This window comes from Spermophilus citellus, assembly GCF_964194105.1.
Source record: "Spermophilus citellus genome assembly, chromosome: 1".
Taxonomy (NCBI): Eukaryota; Metazoa; Chordata; class Mammalia; order Rodentia; family Sciuridae; genus Spermophilus; species Spermophilus citellus.
This window is the reverse complement of record NC_138182.1, coordinates 144,518,348-144,542,840: the sequence shown is the minus strand read 5'-3', so window position 1 is coordinate 144,542,840 and position 24,493 is coordinate 144,518,348. Positions and strand designations below refer to the sequence as shown.

The 24,493-nt window shown below is 38.0% G+C and overlaps 1 protein-coding gene across 2 annotated transcripts; it reads left to right on the top strand.

Annotated features, from left to right (window-relative positions):
* The first annotated feature begins 1,197 nt into the window (after positions 1-1,197).
* Positions 1,198-23,412, top strand: ZCCHC10 (zinc finger CCHC-type containing 10). Of its 2 annotated transcripts, none has more exons than XM_081292526.1 (4): positions 1,198-1,295; positions 19,082-19,240; positions 21,333-21,386; positions 22,101-23,412. In XM_081292526.1, exons 1-4 carry the CDS (start codon positions 1,255-1,257, stop codon positions 22,363-22,365), a joined length of 519 nt encoding a protein of 172 aa, XP_081148652.1. In that variant the 5' UTR covers positions 1,198-1,254; the 3' UTR covers positions 22,366-23,412. The 2 variants fall into 2 exon arrangements, with proteins under 2 accessions (XP_081148652.1, XP_081148653.1); XM_081292527.1 differs by lacking the exon at positions 1,198-1,295 and adding an exon at positions 2,423-2,516.
* Positions 23,413-24,493: the final 1,081 nt, after the last annotated feature.

Sequence of the window (24,493 nt, the reverse complement as noted above, 5' to 3'; positions counted from 1 at the left end):
ATAACAATGGTACCATGGGGTAGGTCACTAATGGGTAAGAGGAAGTACAGGAAAGTGAAACTTATCTCATTAGGTGGCAGTTAACATTAAGATGGCTGCTCAAGTGTTAAGTCAATACCCTATACCTGTAATCCCAGGGACTTGGGAGGCTGAAACAGGTGGATGGAGAGCTCAAAGCCAGCCTCAGCAAAAGTAAGGAGCTAAGCAACTCAGTGAGATCCTGTCTCTAAATAACAAAATGGTGCTGGGGGTGTGGCTCAGTGAAGGAGTACCCCTGAGTTCAATCCCCAGTACAAAAAAAAAAAAAAAAAAAAAAAGTGTAAGTGCAAAATGACGGGTGTGGACTTCAAGGAAGCAGTTTATTGTTCTTTGCGGACTCAGGCGCCATGGGGATTCATTTTCTGCATGTGAAAATGGCCATATATATAACTGGGCATGGTGGCCAGCAGCTCCAGAAGCTGAGGCAGGAGAATCACAAGTTCAAAGTCAGCCTCAGCAACTCAGCGAGATCCTGTCTCTAATTTTTTTTCTTTTTTTTTTTTCTTTGTGTGTGTGTGTGAAAAGTACTGTGATGTGGTTCAGTGGTTAAGCCATGGGTTCAATCCCTGGTTAAAAAAACCACCTCTAGGACAGGAGCCCTCTGTGCTTCTCCTTGGCTAGCAAAGCACTGATCCTTCTTTTTCTCAAAAACGTATTCTCATCATTGACTTGGCATGGGGACAAGGACTGAGCTTTCAGGTAACATAGGACAGCTAAAATATCCCAATATAATAAAAGCAGATGTATCTATACAGTTTTATTCGACCCTTAAAAAAGAGCTGAAATAGGTAAAAAAAATAGAAATAATTAACATATGCTTGTACTTTATAGTTTGCTAAAGCCATTCTTTCGGTTGATGGTTTATATCTTCAACATTCTTATTTTGTTCTCCAGACTACTTCTGGTATCCCCATCACTTAACAGTTCAGCGTCATTCTTCTTTTTATTTCCCTCAATCGAGACTATTCTTCTCTTTATCCACAGAGAATGTTCTTCCTTGAAGTCACCTTTAAAACTCTATTGGAACCTGACAGATGCGACCACGCAGCAGATACCGCTCTCCAGCCCACCCGCGACACTACCTCTGACAAGATGCTGCCCCGGAAGCTCCCAGCCCACCTGGCCCCGCCCACGCCTGCGGCCGCCGGGGTTCAAAGTCCCCGCCCCCTCCGAGGAGTTTCCCAAAGCCCCGCGCGGCAGGTCGGCCGCCCTAAGATGGCGACTCCCATGCACCGGCTGATAGCGCGGAGACAAGCGTAAGTGAACAGCCGATTCGGGACTCCATGCGGAGTGTGGGCGGGGAGAAGCGCGTCGCCTGGCCAGTGAGAGGGCGCCGGGATGTAGGGCCGGCGTTGGGTCCCCTGTAGGGACTGGCGGAAAATGGCTGTGTCTCAAACATATTCCTTGACCCTGAGGGACTCGGCCGAGGGATAAGTTTAGTGACCACTGGCGAGTTTTTTCGCAGAAGACGGTCGCGTAAGGTTCGGGGTCGGCCGCGACAAAGCTGCAGTAAGCTGGCGCTATTGATTTTACCTTAGAAAACGCCCAGAATTTATCATTTGGTGGCTTAGACCCCTCTACTTACTCCACGCGTGGTCAGGAGAAGACTGAAAGCCCTGGTCCTACCCCTTCGCTCTGGCCGACGTAAACTTCAGCTTCTTATGCAACCTCCAGCCCAGCTGGCTTTTCTGCCTCTTTTCAGTTGCCTTTCCTAGAAACAGCCATCCTACAACGCCAACTCTTTACCCAAGCTATCTTCCCGCTTTCTGTCATTCATTCTCCCCTTAAATAAAAATTTTCGGATTGTCTACCCCTGTATGCCAGAGTTTGAGTATAAAGAAAAAGAGATGTACAGCCTTCAAGTAGCTTACATTCTAGTGGTGGAATCTGTTTATAAACAAATACAATTTCAGTTTATACAACTGGTGATAAGAGCTTTGCAGGAAATAAGATGAGATGGAAAAAGGGAAAGGCCCACGGTAGGTTGGGTGGTTGAAAGGCATCTTTGAGGAGGTAGCATTTGAAGAGATATTGAAAGGGCGAGAAAGGAGCCAATAACAAGGGGATTTGGAGAAAGCAGAGCCTGAGAGTGACATAATTGCTTTGAGGCCTGAAAGAAGATTTTAAGAACTGAAAGATGGCAGTGTGCCTAACGATCTAGAGAGAGTGGCACAACAGATTTGCAAAGGACAGATAATATGGGGATCATCTCAGGTTCCTTTTTTTCTACCATTCTGAGCACTCAAAACATCTGCCACATTTTAGTTCTTGCAGTATTTTATGCCATCACTGTTTGCATGTTTGTAATGTAGACACTTGCTAGCATATGTGTGTGTAAATATATATGTAATTATGTATATATTTTTCTTTTTTTTTTTGAAAGAACCCCACTCTTTTTCTTCTCTCTAAATTACATCTTGGGTCTGGTGAGAAGATTTCCTTGGGCACAAGGATAAAGACATGGGGAGACAAGAATAGTAAGCTTGGAGAAAGAAGGCTTTGTTTTTTTATTGTTGTTGTTGTTGTTTGTTTTGGTTTGGTTTTGTTTTTGAGTACTGAGGATTGAAACCAAGGGCACGCACTGAACCATTGAGCCACATCCATAGCAGTATTTTTTGTTTTGTATTTAGAGACAGGGTCTCACTGAGTTGCTTAGCTCCTCGTTTTTTTGCTGAGGCTGCCTTTGAACTCTCCATCCTCTAGTCTTCAGCCTCCCATGCTGCTGGGATTAAAGGAGAGCACCACTGCACCCAGCTGTTCCTTTGTTTTTTGAGGCAATCTCTTACTATGTTGTCCAGGCTGGTCTCAGATTCTTGGGCTCAAGGGATGACCCCAGTTCAGCCTCCCAAAAACTAGAACTGTAGGTGCTCATGCATGGCTTGGAAGAGGGCTTTGCATTCAGATGGTTCTTTGGTGTTTTGTTTGTTTGGGTGGTACTGGGGATTGAACCCAGGGTTTGGTGCATTGGAACATTGTGTCCCAGAGCTACATTCCCACTTCTAAAGTCAGATAGTTATGAGATCAAGAATGGTAAGGGCGGGGCTGGGGATGTGGCTCTAGCGGTAGCGCGTTCGCCTGGCATGCGTGCGGCCGATCCTCAGCACCACATACCAACGAAGATGTTGTGTCCGCCGAGAACTAAAAAATAAATATTAAAAATTCTCTCTCTCTCTCTCTCCTCTCTCACTCTCTCTTTAAAAAAAAAAAAAGTCTTCCTTTCTTTAAAAAAAAAAAAAAGAATGGTAAGGGCGGGCTGAGGATGTGGCTCAGGTGGTAGCGCGCTCGCCTGGCATGCGTGCGGCCCGGGTTCCATCCTCAGCACCACATACAAACAAAGATGTTGTGTCCACAGAAAACTGAAAAATAAATATTAAAAAATTATCTCTCTCTCTCTCTCTCTCTCTTTAAAAAAAAAAAAAAAAGAATGGTAAGGGCTGGGGTTGTGGCTCAGTGGTAGAGTGCTCGCCTTGTTTGCATGAGGCCCTGGGTTTGATCCTCAGCACCACATAAATATAAAGTAAAGATGTTGTGTCAACCTAAACATAAATATATATATATAAAAAAAAGAATGGTAAAATGAAATACTTTAGTAGGAGTGCTAAATTCTAGTACTAGGATCCCATCCCTTTCCCCCTCAGACTTGCTCTTTTTTGTTGTTGTTGTTGTTGTTGTTGTTGTTCTTTTTTGGTATACATAACAGTGACTGGGGATATAGCTCAGTTGGTAGAGTGCTTGCCTTGCATGCACAAGGCCCTGGGTTCTATCCCTAGCACCAAAGGGAGGGGAAAAAAAAAAGATAGATATACATGAGAGTAGAGTGTATTTGACATGTTATAAATATATGAAGTATAACTTATTATAATTAGGATGCCATTCTTGTAGTGGAAGATGATATGGAGTTTCACTGGTTGCGTATTCATATATGAACATAGGAAAGTTATGTCTGGTTCATTCTACTGCCTTTCTTATTCCCACTCCCTCCTTCTCTCCATTCCTCTTTGTCTAATCCAATGAACTTCTGTTCTTCTCTCCTCCTTTATTGTGTTAGCATCCACATATTAGGGAGAACATTCAGCATTTGGTTTTGGGGGCTTGGCTTATTTCACTTAGTATGATAGTCTCTAGTTTCATCCATTTACCAGCAAGTTCCATAATTTTATTCTTTTAAAATATTTTTTTAGTTGTGGATGGACACATATCTTTATTTTATTTATTTCTTTTTATGTGGTGCTGAGGATCGAACCCAGTGCCTCATGCATGCAAGGCAAGTGCTCTACCACTGAGCTACAACCCCAGCCCCATAATTTTGTTCTTTATGGCTGAGTAATATTCCATTGTGTCTATATATATATATATACCACATTTTCTTTATCTGTTCATCTGTTGACAGGCGCCTGGGTTGGTTCCATAGCTTAGCTATTGTGAATTGAGTTGCTATAAAACATTGAAGTGGCTATATCATTGTAGTATGCTGATTTTAAGTCCTTTGGGTATATACTGAAGAGTGGGATAATTGGGTCAAATGGCGGTTCCATTCCAGGTTTTCTAAAGAATCTCCATACTGCTTTGCAAAATGATTGCACCAATTTGCAGCCCCACCACCAATGTATGATTGTACCTTCCACCTACATCCTCCCCAACATTTATTGTTGCCTGTATTCTTGATGACTGCCATTCTGACTGGAATGAGATGTAATCCCAGTATAGTTTTAATTTGTATTTCATTAATTGTTAGAGATAATGAACATTTTTTCATATTATTTGTTGACCACTTGTGTTTCTTCTGTAAAGTGCCTTTTCAATTATTTGTCCATTTGTTGATTGTGGTATTTGTTTTGTTGTTGTAAAGTTATTTGAGTTCTTTATGTATCCTGAATATTAATGCTCTGAGATGGAAGTGGTTAAAGATTTTCTCTCATTCTGTAGGCTCTTTTTTCCGTTACTGATTGTTTCCTTTGCTGTGAAGAAGCTTTTTTGTTTGATACCATCCCATATATTGATTCCTAATTTTACTTCTTGTGCTTTAGGAGTCTTGTTGAAAAATTCCTTTCCTAAGCTGACATGATGGAGATTTGGGCCTATAATTTTTTCTAGAAGGCACAGGGTCTCTGGTCTAATGTCAGTTTTGCCCTTTTGAGTGTTGGCTCCAGACTTGAATAAGCTGCTTATTTTTGTTTAAGGTTGCCTACAGTGTCTAGGGTCCTTTAGATCCACTTCAAGTTGATTATACTTCGTTGGTCTAAATTGGATTATACGTCCTACCCTGACTACAGGTTTATGGAAACCATGATTGGTTTTTTTTTTCTTTCTTTTTTTTTAATTGATTTAATTTTTAAAATACATGACAGTGGAATGCATTATAATTCTTATTACACATATAGAGCGCAATGTTTCATATCTTTGTATATAAAGTATGTTCAATTAATTCATGTCTTCACACATGTACTTTGGATAATGATGTCCATCACATTCCACCATCATTGCTAACCCCCTGCCCCCTCTCTTCCCCTCCCACCCCTCTGCCCTATCTAGAGTTCATCTGTTCCTCCCATGTTCCCCCTCCCTACCCCACTATGAATCAACCTCCTTATATCAGAGAAAACATTTGGCATTTGTCTTTTTGGGATTGGCTAACTTCACTTAGCATTATAGAGATCTTATTTTCCTTCCAGCACAATTGAGTGGATGCCCATAACCATTGATGAGTTGGGTAGATAGGTTACAGGTCAGTGAACGCTGGAATGACAACCAAATGTTCCCTGTAAGTATGAAGTGGAAATAAGACTTTTAGTCTAAGTGATATTTCTTGTTTCAGAAGTATTAGAAAGTTAAACAAATGTGCCGTTTCTATAGTGTGCATATTTTTCACACATGAGCTACACAGAAGTAAGAAATAAATCTGACTCTTAGGAGCTTTTGGTATTGTTGGGAAAAAAAACATATAGAGTATAATAAACTCTATAATGGTTGCTGTGTATTCAGGGATTCAGATAAGGAGGTCTTTAAAGATTGGAGGAGTCCAGAAGAGTTTTAGGGACATATTTGGGAGAAATAAGAGGAAAGCCTTGTTTTTTGTTTTTTGTTTTTGGTACAAGGGATTAAACCCGAGGGTGCTTAACCACTGAGTCACATCCCCAGTTCTTTTTAAAAATATTTTATTTAGAGACAGGGTCTTACTGAGTTGCTTAGAGCCTCACTAAATTGCTGAAGCTGGCTTTGAACTTGATCCTCCTGCTTCAGCCTCCTGAGCCCCTTGTATCACAGGTGTGCACCATGGCACCCAGCTTTTCGTTGTGGTTGTTTTGTATTTTTTGTTTTTATTTTTTAGTACCAGGGATGGCACCCAGGGGCACTTAACCACTGAGCCACATCCCCAGCCCTTTTTTTAATATGTTTTATTTTGAGACAGGGTCTCTCTAAGTTTCTTAGGGTCTTGCTAAGTTGATGAGACTGGCTTTGAATTTGCAGTCCTCCTGCCTCAGCCTCCCAAGCCTCTGGGATTCAAGCATGTGTTACCACATCTGGAAAGCCTTTACTTTTCATTTTATATTTATCAAGAAGGTTTAATTTTGCTGGGCATGGTGTAGTATATGTCTATAATCCTAAAAATTTGGGAGGTTGAAACAGGAGGATCGAAAGTTCAAGGCCAGCCTCAGCAATTTAGTGAGGCCCTCAATACCAAGACCCTGCCTCAAAACTTAAATAAGATAAAAAGGACTGAGGCTGTAGCTCAGTGATAAAGCACCCCTGGGTCCAATCCCTAATTCCAAAAAGAGAAAAAAAAAGTTTATAAATAAGAAGTATTTATTGGGGCTAGGGTTGCAACTCAGTCAGTGATAGAATGTTTGCCTAGCATGTGTGAAGCACTGGGTTTGATCCTCAGCACCACATAAAAATAAATAAATCAAATAAAGGTATTGTGTCCATCTATAACTAAAAAAATTAAATTAAAAGAAGTATTTATTGCTTTTATTATATATATATATATATATATATATATATATTTATATTATCTTTATGTGGTACCAGGGATTAAACCCGAGGGTGCTTAACCACTGAGCCACATCCCCAGTTCTTTTTAAAAATATTTTATTTAGAGACAGGGTCTTACTGAGTTGCTTAGGGCCACTGAAGCAATTTAGTGAGGCCCTCAATAGCAAGACACATAACGTTATGTGGTACTGAGGATTGAACCCAGGGCCTTGCACATGCTAGGTAAGTAATCTACCACTGCGCCACAACCCTAGCCCCAGTATTTATTTCTTTCATGATGAAAAGCTCAGAACTTTTTAAGTTAGAAGTTAGTTATTAGGGGCTAGGGTTGTAGCTCAGTGGCAGAGGACTTGCATTGTGTAAAGCACTGGGTTTGATTCTCAGCACTGCATATAAATGAATAAAATAAAGGTCTATTGTCAACTAAAAAATATTAAGAAGAAGAAGTTAGATACAAAAATGAGAAAGGAGGGCTGGGGATGTGGCTCAAGCGGTAGCGCGCTCACCTGGCATGCGTGCCACCCGGGTTCAATCCTCAGCACCACATACAAACAAAGATGTTGTGTCTGCAGAGAACTAACTAAATAAATAAATATTTTTAAAAAGAAGAAGAATGAGAAAGGACTATTGCATCTTTTTTTTTTTTTTTTTTTTTTTTTTTTTTGGCAGTACTAGACATCCAGCCCAGGGGCTTACACATGCTAGGCAAGCACAGTACCTCTGAGCTACATCCCCAACCATTTTTTAATTTTTGAGGTAAAAATAATTTAATCTTTCTAAGTTGCCCAGACTTGCCTTGAATTTGTTATCCTCCTGCCTCAGTCTCCTGAGTTGTAGGGATTACATATCTGATTGTTGACATTCTTTTAGAATAGTTGGATATACAGGACAGAGGAAAAATGAAAGAGAAAAAGAGCCTTTTTTTGGTCCAGGGACCCAGGGGCATTTTATCCCCAACCCTTGATATATTTTATTTTGCAAAGGGTCTCCCTAAGTTGCTTAGGGCCTAAAATTGCTGAGGCTGACCTTGAATTTGTGAGACTCCTGCTTCAGTCTTCTGAGTCCCTAGGATTATAGATGTGGGCCACTGTGCCTGCTATAGGAGGGTAATTATGAACTCTGAGCACATCTGTCAGTGATTTAATAAGCATGCTTAAAATCAGTTGGAAGGGCTGGGGATGTGGCTCAAGCGGTAGCGTGCTTGCCTGGCATGCGTATGGCTGGGGTTCGATCCTCAGCACCACATACAAACAAAGATGTTGTGTCCGCCAAGTACTGAAAAATAAATATTAAAAAATTCTCTCTCTCTCTCTCTCTCTCTCTCTCTCTCTAAAAAATAATAATAATAATAATAAAATCAGTTGGAATTAAATTATTTTTATTTATTTATTTTTTTAGAGACAGAATTTTAATATTTATTTTTTAGTTTTCGGCGGACACAACATCTTTGTTTGTATGTGGTGCTGAGGATCGAACCCAGGCTGCATGCATGCCAGGCGAGCACGCTACCGCTTGAGCCACATCCCCAGCCCAATTTTTACCTTTTAATTAATTAATTTTGGGGAGGGGGTTACTGGGAATTGAAATCAGGGCTACTTAACTACTAAGCCACATCCCCAGGCCCTTTTATTTTTTATTTTAAGACAGAGTCTGGGGCTTGGGTTATGACTCTGTGGCAGAATACTTGCCTCACATGGGTGAGGCACTGGGTTTGATTCTCAGCATTGCATATAAATAAATAAAAAATAAAGGTTCATTTACAACTGAAGGAAAAAAAGTATTGTCTAAGTTGCTTGGGGCCTCCTTAAGTTGCTGGAGTTGACCTCAAACTTGAAATACTCCTGCCTTAGTCTCCTGAGACACTGAGATTACAGATGTAATAAAAAGATATTGTGTCCACCTAAAACTAAAAAATAAATATAAATAAATAAATAAATTGCAGTTACACCTCCCCTATGTAAGTGGATTGTGGAATCCTGGTACTATTTAGGGTAATTTCTTTTACCAAACTCTCTTCTGAATTTTACTACTCTCTCCAAAGGATTTATCTAATTTGGCTTAACAACAACAACAAAAAAAACCCAATAACATCTTCCCAGATGTTATGCACCTGTAGTCCCAGGTGCTTAATGACTGAAGCAGGAGGATTGCTTAAGTCCAAGAGTTAGAGACCAGCCTGGACAGTGGACAACAGTAAGATCATGTCTCCAGAAAAAAAAGACCTCCAGGGCAGAGGTTGGGCTCAGTAGTAGAGTGCTCACCTAGCATGCATGAGGCACTGAATTCGATCCTCAGCACCGAATAAATGTAAAATAAAGATATTGTGTCCACTTAAAACTAAAAAAAAAAAAAAAAAAAAAAAAAGACCTGCAGTAATGACATACTCACTTCCTACAGTTGCCAGTTATGTTTTTCATTTCTATCAAAAAGGTTATGTTGAACTGGGCATGGTACCATTAAAAAAAAAAAAAAACAGGTTTATGTTGAGCTGAAAGGAAACAGATGTTTATGAAGCTAATCACTGCTTTCTTCTAACTTCCTTGTTTTTGTCCCAAGTTATGATTTGTCAGTTAAAAATTTGAGTGTTTTCCACTTGAATTGCTGTCAAGTCAAGCTTCCCATCTTTTTTCTTTTTAAGTTGTCAATAGACCTTTAATTAATTAATTAATGTGTGGTGTTGAGAATCAAACCCAATGCCTCACACATATTAGACAAGCATTCTACCACTGAGCCACAACCCCAGCCCTTTCCTCTGTCTTGTGTTGACTTATTGGTCTTAAGTGTCAGACTTTATCTTTGTTAAATTTTATTATTAGATCCAGCACAGAGTTCCAGCCTGTTTAGATCTTTTGGACCCTGTTTCTTTCATTCATTCATCATGTTAGCTATCCCCATCAGCTTTGGGTCAGCTGCAGGTTTGATGAACATGCACAGTTGTATCCTCATCCAAATTACTTATAAAAATATTGAACAAGTCTAAACTGCTATGTGATGGCCCCAGACTATGTGGGGTCATCACTGGATCTCTGTATTGACTTCAACCCATAAACAGCACTGTCGGCTGGTCTACCTAATTGTTCTGTGATGTTTTCGAGGAATATTGTAAGAAGCTTTCTAAGATGTCTTATTAAAAATACAAAGGGGTATTAGATTGGATACCTCTATGATCGTGACTTGTCTTTCTGAATGGATTTAATAAATCCAGCCAGAATTTTGCCTGAAACAGATATCAGTCAAGTTCACTGGTCAAGTTTGTGGAATCCACCTGTTTCCTGTTTTGAAAATCAAAACAACATTTGCATACCTCTGTCTGACAGAGTTCCTCCAATGTACCTATGTACAGTATAACAGTCTTACCTGGAAAATCTTTTGGTGTGTCAGAAAACAGTTGAGCCATGGGACTCACATACTTTCAGAACAGATAAAGGCTTTGTTACATACCCTTCTCTCAAATTTCTTGAGCTAGCATTCTATTCTTTTCATTCTGCACATATTAAGTTTGAGAGTTGAAACAAGATTACTGGGTGTCCTGTCTAGTTCACCCTTCCTGACTATGTGACTCTATGAGGGGCTGCTCCTTTTATTATATATATACATAAGTTGTAGAAAGCTAGTTGTACAAGTCGAGTATCTTTTATCTGAAATGCTTGTGACCAGGAGTGTTTTGCATTTTGGGTTTTTTTCTTTTTTGATTTTGTAATATTTGCATATACATAATGAAATATCTTAGGGATGGGACCAAAGTCTAAATTTAAAATTCATTTATGTTTAATAGATAGCTTATACACATAGTTTGAAGGTAATTTTAATGCACTTTTTTTTTTTAAACTAGCCTTTACATTAAGTCATGTATGGACTTTTCCATTTGTGGTTTCCCATCAATGTTCAAAATGTTTCAGATTTCAGAGTATCATCAGGACTCCTTATAGAAATGGCTGATTTCAGGCTGGGCAATAAAAATGAAAGATGGGCCTGAGGTATTTTATTGTACCAGAAAGCAATGAAGTACTGAAAGAATGAAGGAGCCATATCAAGCCATAGAATCTAGGAAATATTTGCCAAATAAATGAAAGTGGGCTGGTGATATAGCTTATGGTAGAATACCTCCCTTCTAAGATTCTGGGTTCAATCCCCAGTACCATAAGAGAGAGAGAGAAGGTGGATTATAACCTGTTGAATGAATTAGAAAAGAATTAATTCATATTGATAAATAATCTTTTAATGAAGAGCAGGATGTTTATATACATTCACAATATAAGTACTATATTAGTTATCAATTGCTGTAACAAATTATAGAATTTTGGGCTGGGGATGTGGCTCAAGCGGTGGCAAGCTCGCCTGGCATTCGTGCGGCCCGGGTTCGATCCTCAGCACCACATACAAACAAAGATGTTGTGTCCGCCGAGAACTAAAAAATAAATATTAAAAAAATACTTAAAAAAAACAAATATAGATTTTAGTGGCTTTTAACAATAAGCATTAACTTACATTTTTTATGGTCAGGTATTCAAAAGTATCTTAGCTGAGTAGTTCTGACTCAGGATCTACCATGTGATTGTGGTCAAGATGTTGCCAGAGCCCGCCAGTATCCAGAATTGGAATTCTGCTCCCAAGATGGTTCAGGGTGCCTTAATTCCTTGCCACATGGACCTTTCAAAGGTTGCTTGAGTATCTTCATGATATGGCAACTACTTGACCTAGTCTTTAAAGTTACAGTCCATCACTCTGCTTTATTTCTATAGTTTGAAGCAAATGACAAAGTCTCAGCTATATTCTAGGAGAAGGAAATTAGGCTCCACTTCTTGAAATGAGTGTTATGGGAAAACTTATGGACTTATTTTAAACTACTACAATTGTAAAAGGACACAAATTGGAATCCTGTGTCACCTGGTAGGATAGCAGTGAGAAGTACACAGCATCACTTTTTTTTTTAATATTTATTTTTTAGTTATCGGCGGTCACAACATCTTTTTGTTTGTATGTGGTGCTGAAGATCAAACCCGGGCCGCACACATGCCAGGCGAGCGCGCTACCGCTTGAGCCACATCCCCAGCCCACACAGCATCACTTTTGATATATTCCTGCCACACGGATTCTTGGCTAAATCTCACCATGTAGGGTTATCAGATGTGGTGGTCAGCATCCAAGATGACCCTCAGTGATCTCTTCCTTCTGGTATACTTTTATGTAATCCCCACCCATTGTGATAGGGTTGGTCTGTGTGACCAATAGAACAGAACAAAAGTGATGATCACTTCCCAGATGAAGTTATAAAAGACTTTTTTCTTCTTTTGGTACTGAGGATTTAACCTGAGACACCTGACCACTGAGTCAATTTTTTTACATTTTGAGACAGGATCTTGATAAATTTTCCAGGCTGGTCTTGAACTTGCCTTCTGCCTTAGCCTCCCAAATAGTTAGGATTATAGGCATGTGCCAGTGTGCCTGCCTAAGACTGACTTCTTGAGTTGTCTTGGTTAGTCACTCTGGGGAAGGTGATGTTGTGATTTGTCCTGTGGAGTGAGCAATATGGCAAGAAACTGAAGCCTCCTGCTAACTGCTACATGAGTGAGCTTGGAAGTAAATCTTCCAACTCAAATTGAAGCATGTTCTGCAAAATAACTGGCCTGTAATCTAAAAGTGTCAAGTGGGGTACTAAAGTGATGTGACAAGGGCAAGACTGGTGCTGAACTGAGTGTTTCTATAAGGGAAATTATTAGGACATTTGATGAAACTTAAGTGAGGTCTTAAGATTAAATAGTGGGGGGCTGGGGATGTGGCTCAAGCGGTAGCGCGCTCGCCTGGCATGCGTGCGGCCGGGGTTCGATCCTCAGTACCACATACCAACAAAGATGTTGTGTCCGCCGAGAACTAAAAAATAAATATTAAAATTCTCTCTCTCTCCCTCTCTCTCTCTCTCTCTCTCTCTCTCTCTCCCTCCTCTCTCACTCTCTCTTTTAAAAAAAAAAAAAAGAAAAAGATTAAATAGTGGGAATAAGGGCTGGGGATATAGCTCAGTTGGTAGAGTGCTTGCCTCCCATGCACAAGGAAGGCCCTGGGTTCAATCCCAGCACCATTAAAAAAAAAAAAAAAAAGTAGGAGGGGCTGGATTTGTGGCTCAGCCATAGAGCGCTTGCCTCATATGTGTGAGGCACAGGGTTCAATTCCTAATACCACATATAAATAAACAAATAAAATAAAAGTCCATCGATAACGAAAAATATTTTTAAAAAAATAGTAGGAATGTTCAACTTTAATCATTATATTGTTATGTAGAAGAATGTCCTAGTTTATAGAAAATATGCAATAAAATACTTTGGGTGGATGAGGAATTAGGTTGGATACTCACAAATGGTGCAGGAAGAATAGCTATTTAAACTTATTTACAATTTGTCTCGGAGTTCGTGATTGTTTAAATATTTAAAAAGCTACATAAAGGAAGAACAATAATCTTTTTATTTGTGGTTTTATTTTTTTATGGTGTTGAGGATCAAACCTTGTGCACACTAAACTACCACCGAGCTATACTCCCAGCCAGGAAATGTAATATTTATTTATTTATTTTTTAATTGATTAATAAATAAATGACAGCAGAATGCATTACAATCCTTATTTCACATATAGAGCACAATTTTTCATATCTCTGGTTGTATATAAAGTATGTTGACACTCAATTTTTGTCTTCATACATGTACTTTGGATAATGATGTCTATCACATTACACCATCCTTGCTAATCCCCCGCCCCTTCCCTTTCCCTCCCACCCCTCTGCCCTATCTAGAATTCATCTATTCCTCCCATGTTCCCCCTCCGTACTCCACTATGAGTCAGCCTCCTTATATCAGAGAAAACATTTGGCATTTATTTGTCTTTTTGGGATTGGCTAACTTCACTTAGCATTATCTTCTCCAGTGCCATACATTTACCTGCGAATGCCATGATTTTATTCTCTTTTATATGCAATGTTTCTTAAAATAAAATTTTTTAGTTGTAGATAAATACATTTATTTATTTATTTATTTATTTGCTTACTTATTTATTTATTTTTATGTGATACTGAGGATTGAACCCAGTGCCTCCTCACACATGCTATAGGCAAGCACTCTACCACTGAGCTACAACCCCATCCTAGGAAGTGCAATATTCTTACACATATTTCCTGATATAGTTGTGCATGCATCTCTATTGAATAAATACCTATAAGGGGAATTACTGAGCCATAAAGTATGCGTCTTTTCAACTAAAGTAAATGTGGTTTTTTGGTGTGTATGTGTGTGAAATGGTTGTACCAGTTTGTATTCTTCATCAACAATAGATGAGTATTCCTCTTCCTGTATATCTTTGCTAATATTTTCTATTGCTGGTTTTTAATTTTAGTCTTTCCAGTGGTGTTTTATTAGGGCTTTAATATGCTTTTTGATCATGAATGAGCACTTTTTCATGTTTATTGTTCATTTGTGCTTTCCAGTCTCTTTTGTACTGTCTTTCCATTTTCTACTTAATCTTATTTTTCTGTTATACATAATTTTCTTATTAATTCATGACAGTTCTTTGTATAATCTGGAAGTAAGGGCATATTTATTTATTTATTTTTTAAGAGAGAGAGAGAGAGAGAGAGAGAGAGAGAGAGAATTTTTAATATTTATTTTTTAGTTCTCGGCGGACACAACATCTTTGTTTGTATGTGGTGCTGAGGATTGAACCCGGGCCGCACGCATGCCAGGCGAGCGTGCTACCGCTTGAGCCACATCCCCAGCCCAAGGGCATATTTATATATGTTGCAATAATCTCCTTTTTAGACTCCATTTTTATTCTTTTCATAATATATTTTATTTTATTTTATTTTATTTTAAGAAAGAGTGTGGGGGGGAGAGAGAGAGAGAGAGAGAATTTTTTTTTAATATTTATTTTTTAGTTCTCGGCGGACACAACATCTTCGTTTGTACGTGGCGCTGAGGATCGAACCCGGGCCACATGCATGCCAGGCGAGCGCGCTACCGCTTGAGCCACATCCCCAGCCCTCATAATATATTTTAACTAATAGAAATTCTTTATTATTTGTATATTCATTTACTTGTGGTACTGGGGATTGAACCCAGGGGCACGCTACCATTGAGCTACATCCTCAACCTGCTTTTTTTTTTTTAATTTTGAGACAGGTTCTTGCTAAGTTGCTTAGGGTCATGCTAAATTGCTGCAGTTGGCCTTGAACTTACAGTTCTCTTGCCTCAGCCTCCTGAGTTGCTAACTAAAATCTGTCATTTTTTTCTTATGCTATACTTTCTTATGCTTATATTTCCTTTTTTTTATGTGGTGCTGAGGATCAAATCCAGGACCTCGCACATGCAAGGCAAACGTTCTACAGCTGAGCCACAACCCCAGCCCCTCATATTCTTATTATAGGATTGTAATAAGGCAAAAACCACTTCTCTACTTGTTCTTTCACAAAGGGATTTTAGCTATTCTTGTCATTTTCAATTACTATGCACATTTTAGAATAAACTTGATGTACATCCTCAGAGAAACTTGTTGAGATTTTGACTGGCATTGCTTTGAATGTGTAAATCAATTTTGGAAGAATTCACATTTTTTACAATATTGAATCTCCAGTCTTGAACATTAGATATCCTTCCATTTAATCACTTTTTTAAATGCTAAATTTCTCTCAGTAATGTTTGTTTTATACACGGGAGTCTTGTACATCTCTTCTTTCATTGGTAAGTTTTTATTATTGTTATTGTTTTTGTTTGTTCTGGGCATTGAACCCAGGGGCACTTCACTTCATCATTAAGCTACATCTCTCTTTTTTTTTTTTTTTTTTTTTTTTTTTTTTTGGTACTAAAGACTGAACTCGGGCACTTGACCACTGAGCCACATCCCAGCCCTATTTTTCTATTTTATTTTGTTTAGGGTCTCACTGAGTTGCTTAGTGCCTTGCTGTTGCTGAGGCTGGCTTTGAACTGCTATCTATCTCAGCCTCAGGTGCTGCTGGGATTACAGGCATGTGCCACTGTGCCCGGCTTACATCCCCTTTTTTATTGTTTATTTTGAGATTGAGTCGTTCCAAGTTATTAGGGGCCTTGCTAAATTGGTGAGGCTAGCATCAAATTTGTAATCCTCTTGCCTCACCCTCCTGGATTGCTGGGATTACAGGCATGTGCCATCACACCTGACTGGTATTTAGTAATTTTAAGAAAATTATAAATGTCACATTCAAAATTTTCATTTTTAATTTCATTTTGTTAAATAGACACTCCATTAATAGATTTTTATATATTGACTAATACAGGGTTCCATAAACCATCGAACCCAGTGCCTCACACTTGCTAGACAGGTGCTCTGCCACTGAGCTACAGTCTCAGCCCACCATCTGACTCTTAATAGTCAGATCCTGATCTAAAAGACTTGCTGAAGTTGCTCATTACTTCTAAGTATTTCAGAATATTTTGTCTACAGATTCTTTTGGATTTGCCATGTACCTAATAATACATCATCAGTAATGAATGACAATTTTGTTTCTTGTTTTTCATTTCTTTCACCTATTTTTTTCTCCTTGCTATATTTCGGTCTGATTTTAGGGATTCAGATTTTTTTCAGTTTTCCAGATGACTGGCAGCTGGGCTGCAGTCCATATAAGGTTTGGTTTATTCTTAGGACATGGTGCTTCAGAATCAACTCTGCACCCAAAGTTTATCTCCCTAACTTGAGACAAGTGATATGTACCCTCTTGAGTTTGGCAAACATCTCCAGCATAAGCGTTGACTTTGGATTTCAATCTTCTTCCATATCTTGGCTTGGTTATTCTTATCCCCTTGTTAAATTCTCTGATTCCTCAAGTAGACTGTTAAAAATGTTTTGAATGAAATTAAACCCCTGTCTCTCACCATGCACAAAACTCAACTCAAAGTGGATCAAGGACCTAGGAATTAAACCAGAGACACTGAGCCTATTAAAAGAAAAAGTAGGCCCAAATATCCATCATGTTGGATTAGGCCCCGACTTCCATAATAAGACTCCTACAGCACAAGAATTAAAATCAAGAATCAATAAATGGGATGGATTCAAACTAAAAAGCTTCTTCTCAGCAAAAGAAACAATCAGTGAGGTGAATAGAGAGCCTACATTTGGGGAGCAAATTTTTACCACACACACATCAGATAGAGCACTCATGTCTAGGATATGTAAAGAACTAAAAAATCTTAACACCAAAAAAAAAAAAAAAAAAAAAAAACCTAATCAATGAATGGGTCAAGGAACTGAACAGACATGTCTTAGAAGATGATATACAATCAGTCAACAAATATATGAAAAAAATATTTAATATCTCTAGCAATTGGAGAAATGCAAATCAAAACTACTCTAAGATTTTATCTCTCTCCAGTCAGAATGGCAGCTAATAAGAATAGAAACAACAATAAGTGTTGGTGAGGATGTGGGAAAAAGGTACACTCATACATTGCTGGTGGGACTGCAAAATGGTGCAGCCAATATGGAAAGTAGTATGGAGATTCCTTGGAAAACTGGGAGTAGAACCACCTTTTGACCCAGCTATCCCACTCCTCAGTGTGTATACAAAGGACTTAAAAACAGCATACTACAGGGACACAGCCACATCAATGTTTATAGCAGCACAATTCACAATAGCTAAACTATGGAATCAACCTAGAAAACCCTTCAGTTGATGAATGAATAAAAAAAAATGTGATGTATATGCACAATGGAATACTATTCAGCATTAAAAGAGAATAAAATCATGGCATTTGCACGTAAATGAATGGAGCTGGAGAATATAATGCTAAGTGAAGTTAGCCAATCCCCAAAAAAAAATTTAAAAAAAAAAAAAAGGGGGGGGGCTGGGGATGTGGCTCAAGCGGTAGCGCGCTCGCCTGGCATGCGTGCGGCCCGGGTTCGATCCTCAGCACCACATAACAAACAAAGATGTTGTGTCCGCCAAAAACTAAAAAATAAATATTAAAATTCTCTCCCTCTCTCTCTCTCACTCTATCTTTAAAAAAAAAAAAAAAAAAAAAAAAAAAAAGAAGTTAGCCAATCCCAAAAAACCAAATGCTGAATGTTTTCTCTGACATAAAGATGCTGATTCATTGGGGCTGGGGATGTGGCTCAAGCGGTAGCGTGCGTGTGACCCGGGTTGGATCCTCAGCTCCACATACAAACAAAGATATTGTGTCTGCCGAAAACTGAAAAATAAATATAAAAAAATTCTCTCTCTCTCTCTTTCTCTCTTTAAAAAAAAAAAAAAAAAGATGCTGATTCATAATGGGCTTGGGTTGGGGAGCATGGGAGGATTAGACAAACTCTACATAAAGTAAAGGGGAGGGAGGGGAAAGGAGGAGGCATGGGGTAGGAAAGACAGTGGAATGAGATGGACATCATTACCCCAAGTACATGTATGAAGACACATACGTGGTGTGACTCTAATTTGTGTACAACCAGAGACATGAAAAATTGTGTTCCATATGTATAATATGTATTTTGTAGTGCATTCTGCTATCATATATAACAAATTAGAATAAAAAAATAATAGGAATGGGGTTGCAGCTCAGTGATAGAATGCTTGTCTCGCATGCATGAGGTCCTGGGTTTGAACCCCAGCACCATATAAAAATAAACAAATAAAAATGTTTTGACTATCATTTCTAGTTCTGAGCTAGAGAGTTTGTCAGAATTACCTAGTCTGTCTTTAATGGAATAGAACTGAAAAGCCAAGATTTGAACTCAGTTCTATTCAATTCCAAGGTATGTACTTTGAATTACATACTCTATGGCCTTATATGCCCTTTGTTATAAAAATAAACATCATTTAAAAAACATTTTTAGTTGTAGATGTATACTTTATTTTATTTATTTATTTTTATGTGGTGCTGGGGATTGAACCCAATGCTTCACACGTGCTAGGCAAGACCTCTACCACTGAGCTACAGCCCCAGCCCCCAAATAATTATCATTTTACACTTTATATTATTTATGCTTTTCAAGGAAGAAAGTATCACAAGGAAAAAACTTAAGGCTTGTTTTTTTTTCTCTTTAGTGAAGCAAATAAGCAACATGTTAGATGTCAGAAATGCTTGGAATTTGGACATTGGACTTATGAATGCACAGGAAAAAGAAAATACCTCCATAGGCCTTCAAGAACAGCAGAACTAAAGAAAGCTTTAAAAGAAAAAGAAAAATTATTATTACAACAAAGGTGGGTTTACATGTGGTATACATACAAAGGAATATTTTATAAGTACTTTTAGATTTTATTAAGAAACTAAATGTTTTGTGGTGGTTTTCCAGGTTTTAATTATGTAATAGCGTCTGGGCACAGTGGTGCATGCTTGTAATCCCAGCAGCTCCAGAGGTTGAGGCAGGAGGATCACAAGTTCAAAGCCAGCCTCAGCAAAAGCGAGGCATTAAGCAGTGAGACCCTGTCTCTAAATAAAATACAAAATAGGGCTGGGGATGTGGCTCAGTAGTCGAGTGCCCCTGAGTTCAATCTCTAGTCCCCACTCCCTTCAAAAATTATATAATAGCGAAATGTTTAGTGAATGCTTATTATGTACTAGACACTATACTAAACTCTACAAGTATTAGCTTATTTAAGCCTCAAATCTATAATATTAAGGTAGGTACTATTTTAATCCTCACTTTACATGTGAAGAAAGTGAGAGACAGCGAGGACAGTAACTTGTTTCATGTTGTGCAACTAGTAGAAAAGTTCATTGTTCACTAACCAGTCTGTCCCTAGAGCCTATGCTCTTAATCATTGCTCTATTGCCTCAACTATCAATGAAATGACAACAGAATATTATAAGGTACATGATCTGAATAGATATGGTAAGCTGTCCAATATACAATAAGTGTATCAATAAGCTAGAGAATAGTATATATAATATACTACAATTTATGTTAAAAAAGAATAATAGAATTATTTTGAAAATATAAATGATTGATTATAGTGATTGCTTCCTACAAGAACTGGATAGGAGGGGAACTGGAAAATTATTTAGTCTTTTTTTTTTTTTTTTTTTTTTATTTTTTTTAAGAGAGAGAGAGAGAAGAGAATTTTATTTTTAATATTTATTTTTTAGTTCTCGGCGGACATAACATCTTTGTTGGTATGTGGTGCTGAGGATCGAACCCCGGCCGCACGCACTCCAGGCGAGCGCGCTACCAGTTGAGCCACATCCCCAGCCCTTATTTAGTCTTTTATGTTCTTTGACATAAGACATTTCAAAATTCCTATGAGATGAGTATTTGTATATTAAATAATCTGAAGTAGGAAAGTGTTGGGTTTAATTAGTGTTGCAGATTAGCAGCAGCATCTTTATAAGGACTATTAGCTACATAATAGTATAGTAAACATCTGGTCTTCCACAGAAGCAGTCTTCCACTCTGCACAGGTGAAATTTCTTCCAGGGTCATGCAGGGATAAACAACAACTTCTTTTTTTTTTTAATTTTATTTTTAGTTGTAGATGGACATAATACCTTTATTTTATATATTTATTTTTTTCTGGTGCTGAGGATTGAACCCAGTGCCTCACAGGTGCTATGCAGTTGTTCTACCATTGAGCTACAACTCCAGCCCATAAATAACGAACTTTTATATCGTCAATATTCATGTACCTTTTCAGAAACAAACCTGTGTAAGAACATGCCTGTTGGGCTGGGAATGTGGCTCAAGCGGTAGCACGCTCGTCTGGCATGCGTGCGGCCCGGGTTCGATACTCAGCACCACATACCAACAAAGATGTTGTGTCCGCCGAGAACTAAGAAATAAATATTAAAAATTCTCTCTCTCTCTCTCTCTCTCTCTCTCTCTCTCTCTTCTCTCTCTCACTCTCTCTTTAAAAAAAAAAAAAAAGAACATGCCTGTTAAGCAGGCACAGTGGCAAGCACCTGTAATCCCAAACTGATTGCAGGTTCAAGGCTAGCCTCAGCAACTTAGGCACTAAGCAATTTAGTGAGACCTTGTCTCAAAATAAGAAAATTAAAAGGGCTGGAGATGTAGCTCATTGACATAGTGCCCCTGGATTCAATTCATGGTAAAAAAAAAAAAAAAAATTGTGCTTATTGGTTCTCCTGTTCCACATTTCTTTTTGATTAAGTGGATTGTATATCATAGACAGCCTAAAATAGGAAACTTTCTACTTGGTTATAACAAGGAATACTGTACCCTGAGTATATGTTATAATGCAAGTGTTTCTATGATGTAGAACAGCTTTGGGGAATGGCAGAAGGGTTTGTTTAAACTGTGTATAATCTATTAACAGGACTTTTTTTTTTCTCTATCAGCATGTCTATCAGCACTGGAGAGACCAATGTAGAAAAAAAGACCAAGAAAAAAAGGTATTTGTGGCTTTGGAAGTATTAAATAGATATATGTCATGCTAGTTGGTGGGATGAGAATGGTGATTTTGAAATAACAGATATAAGATTTGATTCTGAATTCTGTTGTTTGCCATTCAATAATGGTAATACTAACCTATTTGGAATTTATTGCCTCCATTTCTCCTTTTTTTGTGTCTTTCTAGAGTTCTTACACCTGGAAGTAGTAAATGTCTTCTTTTGGTTTAAAATAGGAAATTCTAGATGAATAGGCAATTGTTGGCCAGCCCTGTCTGGTCTGAAGTAGTTAAAATGAAGACTATGAGGCTGGGGATGTAATTTAGTGGTAGAGCACTACCTAGTATGTGTAAGACCCTGCGTTTCCTCCCCAGCACCATCAAAAACAAAGAATATAAAAATATTTATTATTCTACATGAGATTTAAATAGATCTAATTGTTAAACTGCAGCTTTATTCGAGAATTATTCACTCTGAAGCATAATAGAGTAGATAGGCTGATTGGGAACCCCATCCAAGAGTTTAAATTACTGAAGTAAAAAAGATCTTGTAAAGGGTACAGTTGTGACTTAAAACAGGCAATTCCCAAAGCATCAAACCTAGAGATAACATTCTGGTAAAGCATAACAATGTGCATCCATAATGCTATATGAAATTGCTTTCAAACATTCTATTACATATCAGTTTCCCATGTATATACTGTTCATTGTCTAATAGGTCGAAGAGTGTAACTAGTTCCAGTAGCAATAGCAGTGACAGTTCAGCCAGTGATTCTTCATCAGAGAGTGAAGAAACATCTACCTCATCTTCCTCAGAGGACAGTGACACCGATGAGAGCTCCTCTAGTTCTTCATCTTCAGCTTCCTCCACAACCTCTTCCTCCTCCTCTGATTCAGACTCAGACTCCAGCTCTTCCAGTAGTAGCAGCACCAGCACAGATAGCAGCTCTGAAGATGAGCCACCAAAGAAGAAAAAAAAATAATGGCTCTATCCATATTGGACTCATGGACCGGAAATATCAATGTGATTCTCAGAAGAGAACTTAGACAATATTAAAGCCAAATAGGTTAACTGGTCAAACTTTCTAGAGTTCAAAAATCTCAGTGGCTACAGAGGCTGAGGCAGGAGGATTGCAGGTTCAAAGCCAGCCTCAGCAACTAAATGAGACCCTAAGCAATTTAGCAAGACCCAGTCTCAAAATAAAAAATAAACAGGGATGGAGATATGACTCAGTAGTTAAAGACCCCTGGGTTAAATCCCCGGTACCCCCCCCACTCCCACCCCCACCCCCGCCAAAAAAAAAAAGTTTCTAAGTGTTTTACATTGTAAAAACATAAAGATTATTAACATATACACATATATATTTATGCACATATATTTGACTTTTATTTTAGAGATGAATCTTGTTTTTCTTTTTTAATCCTTAAAATATATCTGTAGACTTTAATCAAAGCTGAAATCTAGTAAATATGTTTTTGTGATGGAACTTATTTTTTCTTCCTGTAAAAATAAATGCCATGCTTTGTTATATGTTAATGGTATATGTCAGGCAGGTTTTCAGGATAATGCTTGGAATATCTGGCAAAGAATTTCTAATGTGTTACTAACTGTGTTACTATGTAAAATTTAATACATTGTTACTATAACCTTAGGAGTTTTCCTACTGTTAATAAATGTACTCTATTTTTATGTTTATCTTCAGAAAGTTATTTTGACTTTTTGTCCTGATAAGTTCATGGGACCTATAAATATATTTATACCTTTTAAATGCCGCAAGTTTCAAGTTGCTGTGTTATATCATTCAATTCCTTCTGTTTCCTTAAGTTCTTAGAGTTACCCTTTCTGAGGAAAATCATTCTAAAAAGAGACAAAAAAATCTGAAACTAAGGAGTCTAATTTTGGTGCCTTTCAAAAAAATTCAGAGTATCTAAAAAGAAAGCAACATAGTAAAAGTGCTATAAATATCTTTATGTAGGGCTGGGGATGTGGCTCAAGCGGTAGCGTGCTCGTCTTGCATGCGTGCGGCCCGGGTTCGATCCTCAGCACCACATACCAACAAAGATGTTGTATATTAAAAATTCTCTCTCTCTCTCTCTCTCTCTCTCTCTCTCTCTCTCTCTCTCTCTCTCCTCGCTCACTCTCTCTTTAAAAAAAAAATATCTTTATGTAGTAAAAATACTATGAAAGGTAGTTCAAAGTTGGGGAAAGTAGGAAGAAGAGTGGTGATTTTCCGAAAATCAGGACAGAGTTGGTTGCCTTTAAGAATGCCTTTCTGGAGCTGGGGATGTGGCTCAAGCGGTAGCGCGCTGGCCTGGCATGCGTGCGGCCCGGGTTCAATTCTCAGCACCACATACAAAGATGTTGTGTCCACCAATAACTAAAAAATGAATATTAAAATTCTCTCTCTTTCTCTCTCTCCCTCTCTCACTCTCTCTTTAAAAAAAAAAAAAAAAAAAAGAAGAATGCCTTTCTGTGTTGTGGGTCATTGGTAGAGTGCTTACCTAATGTGTGAAGCACTGGGTTTGATTCTCAGTACCACATATAAATACATAAAAAATAAAGATCTATTGACAGCTAAAAAATATTTTTTTAAAAAAGAAGGTTGTCTTTTGCCATTTTTGTAATTATGGTATGACAATTTATATGGTATTTGGTATATATGACAGTCTACTACTGAATAATGAAGATTAATGTTGTGTTTACATATCATATACACAATTTAATCCAACATGAAGGTTAAAAAGGAAAAACTGTACAATGTTCCTTAAAAGTAAAATACCGGGGTAGGGATATAGCTCAGTTGGTAGAGTGCTTGCCTCACATGTACAAGGCCATGGGTTCAATACCAGCACCACCAAAAAAAAAAAGTAAGTTATTCATTGTGGTGAGATTGGTTTAACATCATATTCTGTGATGTCTTCTAAACTTTTTGGAAAAAGGTCTCATTTATAGAAAAATCTTGATTTGGTTTAAATATAGGTTTTCAATACTTTTTTAAAAAATAATTCAATGAGAAAGTGGTAGAAAGCTACTTTTAAAGAAAATGAGCTTCTCTTTACATGTTTAAATATATGTATGTTTTGAGTTTAGAAAGTCTGTAATTACCTGTA

What these genes read in the sequence shown, in the direction of transcription:
- ZCCHC10 (XM_081292526.1), top strand. Translation starts at nt 1,255, where the DNA reads ATGGCGACTCCCATGCACCGGCTGATAGCGCGGAGACAAGC. An exon ending in AAATTATTATTACAACAAAG is followed by an intron (nt 19,241 to 21,332) that starts GTGGGTTTACAT and finishes TTTCTCTATCAG; the next exon opens with CATGTCTATCAGCACTGGAG. An exon ending in AAAAAGACCAAGAAAAAAAG is followed by an intron (nt 21,387 to 22,100) that starts GTATTTGTGGCT and finishes ATTGTCTAATAG; the next exon opens with GTCGAAGAGTGTAACTAGTT.